Below are 10,401 nucleotides of genomic sequence, written 5' to 3' on the forward strand. Positions count from 1 at the left end.
CGGTTTTTATTTAAATTTTGAAATAAACCAACGTTGTTTGCCATGTTTGTTTTCACTACAGCCCCACAAACACAGACAAATTATATCTTGAAGTTTCTGTAAACTGCTTACTCATTTTCACTTACATACTGCCACGTTTTTTAACAACGCTTTGTCTATCTCATTGTTGTGTATTGAAATCATACTTTTGCTGTACGGTACAACAACATAACAAAATCAACGTATCAGGAAAAACGGTAGGACTTTGCAACAGACGCTCGTTGCAAGACAAAATAAGCACAAACTAAAGCAGCTAAAATGACGAAAATGAACAACGCAACAAGTACGTATTTCACAGCTGGTGTAAGTGACATCACATCTGAAAAAAACATTCAAGCATCAAGTTTATTCAGACTTTCCAGACTTAAAAGCAAGTAGGCTAAATAAATGTCAATTTCAATTGATTATTGCATTTTAGAATTAGATCTTTGTCAACATGTTAAGCACTGAATTTGTATTTAAAAATTGCAGCCATTTTCAATTTGTTTACCTTTTTCGGACGGAATATCTTTCTTGTCCACGACTTGGAGGTCTTTGTCGCCATCTTCAGTGTAATTCAATCTCGGAATTCCACTTCCTTTTTCAAACACATAGAATGGGCCTATAACGATGGGTTGTTCGCTTGAGGGAATTGCACGTCTTTTCCTTGAGGTCGGTCTCAAACACCTTTCAACATTGGCACTGCCCGGACAAGGCTAAAAATAGTTTATTTTAAAGGTTCCGATACAAATCGTTAGCTGGGTGTAAGTTGACTGAAAAATAGCTGTGTTTTGAGCAACCTGTGACACACAAAAGCTACCTGTCAATGAGACACACAACTTACCTGTTTATTCTTCGCCTGGCAGATTTGGATGTCGGCGTGGATAAAAAACTGACTTTTGCATGAAGCCAGTCTCGCCGCCCTGAACGACAGACATATTACGTGACCGATTCCGCTTTGACTTAGAACAAAATCCAGATTGTTGACATTCTCGGTGGGCGCCATGCATCCGTCAGTCACCAGCTCAACGCCAGGAAAGAAACGGGTTTCTCCGCAGGAAAGCACCAAACGCGAAAGGGTCGAATGCATGATACTCTGAAAAATATCAAAACTTATTGCCCCTTACATCACATCAAGTTATAATTATTATTACTCTTTTACTCTAACTTTATTGTTGTTGTAAAATGTAAAGAGAACGATTTACTGCAGCTAACTTAATGTCTACGAAGCGAATTTAGGTTGAACGCCAATTATCGGAGTTCTATCACAATTTTATTTAGATGTTAGATCGAGTTAATTATAAATGGAATATGCAATTGGTTTGAGAGTTTCTTGTGTTGATATATCCATTAAGCAATGTCTATATGGCCAAAAAGAGACCACTTTTGTATGACAACATTGAAAAGTGTGGAAAGCTTTGGTTGTTGTTTTATTATCAAAAACCTAAAATCCCAGAACAAAATATCACCAGATTTACCTGCATATTTGTGTTTCCTATTGGTTGGGTTGTCAAGGTGATATATACGATTTGACCGACGGTGTACACAGCTTCTCGGACTATTGACAACCCAGTGGGACATGCAGCTGGACAGGCGGAAGTTTTACACAAGCTCACTTGTGGGGTAAATCTAACTTCTTCACTGATGGTGGGGAACTCTGTCAAACTAGGGAAAAAGAAAGATTATTAATGCTGAACGGTAAATTTGTACGTATAAGTTTTCATAACTTTGTCAATCTCAGGGAAAAAGGTGTGATTATATTTGTAACAACATTATTGTGAGTTCTGTATTTTAATGAGACGCTTTTAATTACTTCGTGAGCGCTTCTAAAGATGAAGAAACACTGCTTTAAAGAGAGAAGAGATTTTGTTGTAAGCAAGGTACGATTGATCCGCGATTTGATGACGATTTTTTCATACGATTGATGTCGAACCAATGTAAGTTTGTTATATCGTACACGTTGTTTTGAAGTCGTACATTTGTTTATAGTAGCCAAGCACTCAATGCTTATCAAAACGTGCAATGGTTTGTTTATACATTAACACGTTTGAGTTCAAACAAACGCCTGATCAAGTAACTACGAGTTACTAAGTTACAAACTTCTGTTTGAAAGTTTTTACTGACCAGGTGTATTTTACTTCCGTTCTGTAAAACACAGAAAAAAATGACTTTTTAATTTCACTTACACTGGTCGAAGTGAGGAGATAAAGGTATAATCTCCGGAGTAAACACATTCGAATGTGGCGATCGGAACTGGCATATCCATTGTGAAATCATTGGGAAAGAGATTCACCCAAATATCGCTGGAAATCGTTTCGTCCAATCCGATTTTTCGCCTTTGCATTTTTCCACACATCGAAAAAGGCGAGTAAAGCGTGATGACGTACTGGCCATTGATTGGTTGAGAGGCTGAACGTGTATTCATACAGTTTTAGTATACTTAATGGGCATGAAACATGCACTGTAAATAAGAGATTTTGGAGTGGTATTTCGATACCCAAAATGTGCAGTGCCGGGTTAAGGGTCTGCTGGCCTGTAGGCACATTTTATAAGTAGCCCGAAAATCAGGGTTGCCAACTAAAAAATTAGAATTATCAGTGTTGCCAAATCATTCTAAAGCGGCCAAAGTGTGGAAGTTTTTCAAAGGATTGATTTCTCCGTTATTTTGCTATTGTGTAATCGAAAATTCATCTTTTAGGATGAAAACTGAAAAGTGACCATACTCAAGTGTTGGTAATTTTAAATTAGGATGTCTATTTCCACCAGTCCCGTTGCATGACTGTTGCGTGACCAAACATGTATTACTCAAACATCTTTACTTGGGCGTTACAAGCATTAAAAGCATTCAAAGCATTTAATGCAAAGTTGTTTTCCATAAAATGGATATCGATCTTACTTGAGCACATTGGGGATCTACTGACAGAATCAGCGGTGCCCACAAACACTTGCATGTCGTTGCTTCCACTTCTGGACTTGGACCTTGCAAAATCTTCTGGGACCCGAATTTCTATCGACATTGGGAGACAGTCCAAAGAAGGTGGTTCTAAAATTTTTCGTATTGCAGTAAAAACAAATGGAAAGCAAAAACAAATTCAAACGAAGTAGGCTGCATCTAATATTGCTATCTCATAAGTAGTGTCAGTGCCCAAACTATAACTGGACCAATATTGCTCCAAACCTTTAATACAGCAAGACCTTTCAAATAACAGTTTATAAATTGCTATTGTGATCGGTGGTATTCCAACCTTATTGCACTAGAAGTAGTATAAGTATCCCTGTTTTATGAATTCATTTGGTATGTGTGCCCACAGGAAAATTTCCTATTTTTGTAAGCCTAAAAAGCTGTCAAAATGTTTGACATTCATAGGCTTCTGGAACCTGGAATTGTACGAACCCGAGTTTTGTTTTACTGATTTAAACCGATAAACGTGACTTTTGTGTGATATTTTTTAAAAACCATATAAGATACTGACCGATTTCGCAGTTCTTGCCAATATAACCGGACGATCCCTTGCAGACATATCCGCCAGAGTGTTGACATGATTCAATGCAATAGCACCCGTTCAAACACGGACTGGGATCACACGGGTTGACAGAATCGTCGCTTATTGCTAAAACAGAAGTTAACGAATAACAGTAATATTTCGACGGTTTGATACGTACTTAAGTTTTAAATAGTTTTTTTAGAATAGTTAGGTTTGTGGCTTAAAGCCAATAAAAACAAGTTTGAATCTATGCCTTGGCATGCACTGCAAGTGCGACTTAGAATCTTTTGGGTGGAGTTCCCCATAATCGTTGCGTTATGACTTCAAACACTGTTGGTGGAAAAAACCCTAAAAACTTTACAAATATAGCTTCTAATAAATAAACTTACCGACTTCGCAGCTGTTACCGGTGTATGCATCAGTGCACTGGCACATCGGGGGAGCACCTTGTACCCCAATGCAAGTCCCACCGTTCAAACAGGGGTAACCCAAACATGGACAGTCCTCACAGTTCGTCCCGTAACAACCTTGTGTACACGAACAAAAATAACTTCCTCCCTGCATGTTTTGGCATGTGCCACCATTTTTACATGTGCTTGGGTACATAGTGCAGAATTCCACGCAAGACTCACACCTGTCTCCGTAACACAAGGCCGTGCAACTACAGTCAACGCCGTTCGCGTTTTCAGTACAGGTTCCGCCGTTTTGACAAGTGCCCATGCCGCATTTTTGAGGGCAAACTTCGCATCGGTTTCCCGTACAACCGTCCTTACAGAGGCAAATAAAATTCCCTACCGGAAACGGCGTAGGAAATTGCTCACAAGTACCTCCGTTAAGGCAGAGATTCGGATCGAGGTCACACGGCAAGAGACAAACTTCACATCGATCGCCTTGGCAGTTGTCATAGCATTGACAGGTCACACTGCCATTTTGGTTGATGCACGTCCCACTGTTAAAACAGGGGTCACCCAAACATGGACAGTCCTCACAGCTGTTACCATAGCAACCTTGTGTACAGGAACAAAAATAACCTCCTCCCTGCCTATTTTGGCATGTGCCACTATTTTTACATGTGCTTGGGTACATAGTGCAGAATTCGACACAAGACTCACACCTGTCTCCGTAACACAAGGCCGTGCAACTACAGTTAACGCCGTTAACGCCGTTAACGTTTTCAATACAGGTTCCGCCATTCTGACAAGTGTCCATGCCGCATTTCTGTGGGCAAACTTCGCATCGGTTACCCGTACAACCGTCCCTGCAGAGGCACGTGAAATCCCCTACCGGAGACGGCATAGGAAATTGCTCACAAGTACCTCCGTTAAGGCACATACCTGGATTAAGGTCACACGGCAGTTGACAAGCATCACATCGATCGCCTTTGCAGTTGTCATAGCATTGACAGGTCAAATTGCCACCTTGGTTGGTGCAGGTGCCAGCGTTTCGGCAGTAGCCGACACAGGGATCAACGCATGTCTCGCATTGCGCACCATTGCAGTGTTGAGGACACTGGCAACGAAATTTTCCCATTGGCTGGTCGAGGCACGTGCCACCGTTCACGCACGCCAATGGATGACTGTCACAGTAGCTGCATTGGCCACAGTCAACTCCCGAGCAACCGGTAGGGCATGCGCACACAGAGTTTCCACCTTGGATTTGTTTGCATATGTGACCCACTGGGCAGGCTATATTAGGCATGTCGCATGTCCCGGCAGTACACGTCTCACAATGCTGCCCTGAACAGTTATCTGTACAAAGACACTGGTACGTCAACCCAGTGTTGTTGCAACTGCCATTGTTCTGACACACTGTCGGATTTACAACGCAGTAAGGTGAACAGGTCTCACAGACATTACCGTTGCAGTTAACCGGACACTGGCATGAACCCGAAGCGATTGCAAGGGTGCATTGGCCACCGTTTTGGCAAAGGCAGTCAGCGCAAGTGTTACCCGTGTACGGGAAAATGCATGTGCAGGAGGATTCATGCGTGTTTCGATCGTGTGAGCATATACCACGGTTCAAACAAGGATTCGCTACCATGCAATTGTCAACGTGCATGCAGGTATCGCCATAATAGCCCTCGGCACACATGCATTTTGTGACTTGAATCGTTCTGTTGGTCTGGCAGGTGCCACCGTTTCGGCATATGCCGGGTACCGCGACGCAGTGGTCTACGAACTGACAAAACTCGCCATATCTGCCAATGGTTGTGCAATTGCAGATTATGATTCTGTCGATCGGGTTACTGCAGGGTTGAGAATGGCATGGATTATGCTTGGCACAATAATCTGTACATACAGGAATAGGTGTTAGGTGTTACAAAAGTAATGTCTCGGTTAATTCAGAATCAGATTACAATAACTGTATGTTTTATATGATGTTGTCTACTTGTTTTAAATTATGATAAAAAGGGTATTTAAGTTTGAAAGGGAACGAAAAACTACTTTAATAAAAATGCTGCGCTGATGAAGCAATGTATTTTCCACCCATTTTTGAGGATTTAACTGTGTTCTAAGTTGAACAGAGTGTGTGCTAGCGTATTGTTAGATATAATCTTCAGATAATATCAACAATTTGGTCCTTAGTACGTTTTCAAGTAGACATACCTATATCGTCGCAGATGACACCCTTGTATCCCACATCGCATTTGCATTCGAACTGAGTTGGCATTGAACATGTGCCGTGCACACACGGGTTGGGAAGACATTGGTCGCAACCGTCATACCTAAATTTAACTTCACGATAAGATAAAATACTAAAACAATGAATTGGTTGTGCTTACAATCAATTTATAATTTACACCAGAGGTTCTTAAACTTTTTTTTATTGCGACGCCCCTGGAAAAGTTTTCTGGACTTGCGACGCACCAGTAAATCAAAGTTAATGAGGAAACTTATTATTAAAGTTATGTGCATTGATACAACAACAAAAAGCCACGAAACGCAACTATTCTGCGACGCCCTTGGAAAACTGAAACAACCCACCAGGGCGTTGCGACGCACAGTTTGAGAACTACTGATTTACACAATATATTTGGCTACAACTTTCAAAGAACAGACTTAATACAGTGTTCAATATACTACACGTTTTATCAACTAACAAAAAAATCGGTTAGTTGACAGTCCACAACTTAAATAAATCTGAGTCAAATGTTACTATTGCGGTGATTTAGATTTGCGTTTACGCTAAGGTGTTTTCAAAATATAAGTGTTAACAGACTTTTGTTCAAACAATATGATACCTTACTATGTAATAATTACATGAAATGACGATGCAATTTATGCAAATAAGTTTATACAGTCAGTGATGCTGCTTTAAGGAATTTTGCATAGTGTTGCTGTTCGGTTTAGTTTAGTATGAAGCGACTTAATCTTTTTTGCATGCATGGCTCTGGAAACGTTTATAAGAATTTTGCGTTGTTAATGCAGGTGAACTGAAGAAAACATGTAATACTATGTGGACAACGTGGCTCGTGTTTTCTGGATACAACACTTAGTTATTGTTTGATGTTTTAAGTTCGGGATATTGAAAGTTTAGGCATTAATTTCATACACTAAAAAGTTCCAAACTTTCGCAAAACAGCATATTCGGTGAAAACGTTTCGGCCATCCGAAACTTTGGTGCATCACAGGTACATTGTGAACATTTAAAATCTGTTTTCTTCATAACTTACGCGTCAATGAGAGCCGTGTTTAATGCATCGTTTCCCGCCATCTCGGATGAAACTTGAAATTCAACGTAATCGCTAAATGGCCGTGATGTTAAAGATTTTAGTTGATCCCGTGAATTTTGAGCCTCGCCCACCGCCACCACAAACACACTGATTCCCGCAGTTTGTATTTTATCCCTGGCTGCTTGAAATAGAAAATCGCTTCCGATTTGAGTGAACGTGATGAATATGAGGACCTGAGATTGAAAATACAGTGTAAGATTGTTTATGTGTTCTTCTATTTTTTTCTGTAAATAGAATCATAATATTTTTTTGGTCACGGCACACTTTGAAACTATTGACTTGATACAGGCGTTTCACGATGCATTGGGAAAAAATGATTTAAAACAAAATAACCTTTTTAGCCTCACGATCCGTCATCCCCGCCGATTGGGTAGACAGCTGCTGTTTGGCAAATGCTAACGCCTCAGCTGTGTTTAACTTATATCCAGAGGCTAGCGGCGTCTCGGTCAGTAGGGTTTGCTGGAGGCCGAGATGACTTGTGCCTGATGTGAAGTTTGAAACGATGTAAGTGTGGTTGATGAAACGCAATAGGGCAATCTGAAATTGTTTAGTATAGATACAGATTATCATTTAATACATTAGATCAATAATGTAAGATCAATAATGTAACCATTTTATGTGAAGGTTTGTTGACTCCTAAGATACTTTTGAGTCTATGTCTAAAGCATTCACAAACTGCGTGTATGCTTCAGTACTGATCTCAGTAATGAATTTTTGTTCATCTCAACTGTAATTCATATTGTTTAAAAGTTGGTTTATTAACATATTTGTAAGTAGTATAGCTACCTCACTAAATAAAGGAAAATAAAGAAGTAAACAGAAAGAAATCGAAATAATAATGTTTACCCTGGTCTTGCTTGCTCCCATCTCGAAAGCACGTGACAAATATAGAACAAAATCGATAGTATTGTAAAAATTGTTTGGCCAGGATTCAGTTGTAAGTGATGTGTCATATAGAATCGAAATGTCCAAAATCTTTTCGGCAGCTACGCAATCTGTAATTGTTCAAGGACTTTTAATCGAATGCTGTTCTCAGATTTATTAAAAGAGTTTGTTTAGAAAATCTAGGCCTACCATATCTCTTTATTGTGTGCTAAAACGCTTTGGTAATTCAATAATTTACATGGGAATTTAGTAACATTAATAATAACTTTATTGTAGAATAAAATCAACCGAAATTTTTATGATCAAAACGAATTTAGACTTTTTGGGTTCATTTTATATTTGTTAACTTAAAGTTATTTATTGACGAAAGGTTACTGATTAATATACTGTTTAATATGTTTCATAGCACGCGTTAGAATACCAAAAACTTTTTTGGTTTTAATGGTATAGGTTAAAAGATCATCTGCTTATTGAGCCACACCTAAAAGGGATTGGAAAAGTTATCAAAAAAACTGGTCAATATTATGATTTAGCTAAGTCTATGACGGTTTAAAAAAATCAGTCAAATTTCTGGTTTTTGTCTTTTTTGCAGTGTACAACCGGATTTCGTAGTAAAGGGTAAATGTTATTGGTGTTTGGTTCTACACTTACAGTTCGGGGGTAAAGGCAGCTGATCAATTGTAGTTTGGTATAAAGATCGGCTTTCTATTTTTGCTTCAAATGCTTTTGTATCGACAAGTTGAAAAGGTTCCGAAAAACCTGCATAAAATTAATGGTTAATTGTTTCAAGAAATAATATAATATAGTATTTCACCGAAATTTAAAACATCTTACCTTCGTGGATAAACATCACAAGCAGAAGAAACGTGTACAATCTAAAAAAAGGACTTTGAAATTAAGTTAAGGGTCGAATTAGTATTACGAGTTGAATGTTTTTATTCTCAGGAGTTTTTGTCATTTAACTCTTTTAGGTTATATACACCATAAGGATTCAGCCGGATCGTACCGGTTCTATAATACCGTCCTACAAAGTTTTATGAGATCAGCGAACCGGTTAGCATTACTGGGACTTTTTGTAACAGAACTGGCTGGAATTTTTTTGTGATAGAACCGGGTGACAAATATTTTAAATCCCACCACTTTAAGCAATATCACCCAATAACATGTTAGGCTAGAAAATTAGAAAATTACTTTTAAACGAACGTATCTAGTCGAGCTCGAAGTTTTAGAAATACAATTTTTTGTGCAGGTCATCTTTACAAGTAGAGGTCAGATATTAATTTGACGCCGCCCGGGGTAACCCTGGTTTGTGTTTCACGGGTTTGATCAAAATTAATGACAAGACTGGTATTTAGTAACCTTAGTTTGTATAAAAAGGCACCAAAGTCAAGCGCAATCATTTTTGCGTCAGTAGTGGCGAAATTACAGACGCCCATGAAATGCTGTATTGATATTTTCTTCGTAAACCTAACTTTAATCGTTAGATATACGAACTAAAGTAAAATGGTGGTAACTAATATGTTACCAATGATTATGAAAGGGATAATACAAATAAAACCCGAGGGTACTGCAACATCCATTTTTGTGTCATTACATTAGGACAGTTACTTTGTACTTAAGTTGAGATTTTGTCTGTATTACCCAAATTTTGTCTGTATTACTTTTGTCTGCAGTTTAATTACCACTTACCTGTAAGCGAACGAGAAGGCCATCGCTGCTTTGTCACTCAACACAGCTGTGGGAAAACTACTGAAAACGCAAAACAACTAGAAACAAGCAAACCCCAACAACTTGAACGGACAGGTACAGCACCACAAATGAACGGAGAAGAACTGAACCACGCTGTGGTGTGGAACTCTGGAATTTGCAGTAATTGAAGTAATCACGTCGCTTGGCTTTAAGCAGACGCGTGTTGTTTCAAGCCTTCGGCATTGCATAAAAGCTTGTGCACTTAATTGTTTTGTCTGTGGCTCGGGTCTAGAGGTAAAGAAGCTTTCCCAAATCTGCGTTTTTAGTGTGATTAAATATAAATTGGGTGTTGTGTAATGGTAAAATACTGTGCAATTCCTAAGACACAAAATCAAGGAAAAGTAAACTTATGTGTCAGGTAATATACCAAACCCGGCTAAAATGTAAGTATCGTCTGGTATGCATCAAAACTGACAAATATATGTAAATCATGAATGCTGCAATAAAACGGGAAAAATGTACATTCATAATCACAGTAACGTACTTATATGTGGTATAATAGGGGGACATGTGGTATAAAAAAGAACGTAA

General features: G+C 38.8%; 1 protein-coding gene across 1 annotated transcript; it reads right to left on the reverse strand.

Moving 5' to 3' along the window:
- Positions 1–185: 185 nt before the first annotated feature.
- Positions 186–9,980, reverse strand: LOC145224535 (uncharacterized). Its single transcript, XM_080091057.1, has 15 exons — positions 9,811–9,980; positions 8,956–8,996; positions 8,773–8,880; positions 8,083–8,231; positions 7,570–7,773; positions 7,177–7,409; positions 6,110–6,228; positions 3,893–5,791; positions 3,492–3,629; positions 2,915–3,061; positions 2,205–2,427; positions 1,497–1,683; positions 863–1,114; positions 530–734; positions 186–358 (listed from the first exon to the last, which is right to left on the reverse strand). Exons 1-15 carry the CDS (start codon positions 9,831–9,833, stop codon positions 225–227), a joined length of 4,062 nt encoding a protein of 1,353 aa, XP_079947183.1. The 5' UTR covers positions 9,834–9,980; the 3' UTR covers positions 186–224.
- Between the last annotated feature and the right edge of the window lie 421 nt (positions 9,981–10,401).

The sequence above is a fragment of the Phallusia mammillata genome, chromosome 4 (genome assembly GCF_965637545.1).
Source record: "Phallusia mammillata chromosome 4, kaPhaMamm4.hap1.1, whole genome shotgun sequence".
NCBI classification, from domain to species: Eukaryota; Metazoa; Chordata; class Ascidiacea; order Phlebobranchia; family Ascidiidae; genus Phallusia; species Phallusia mammillata.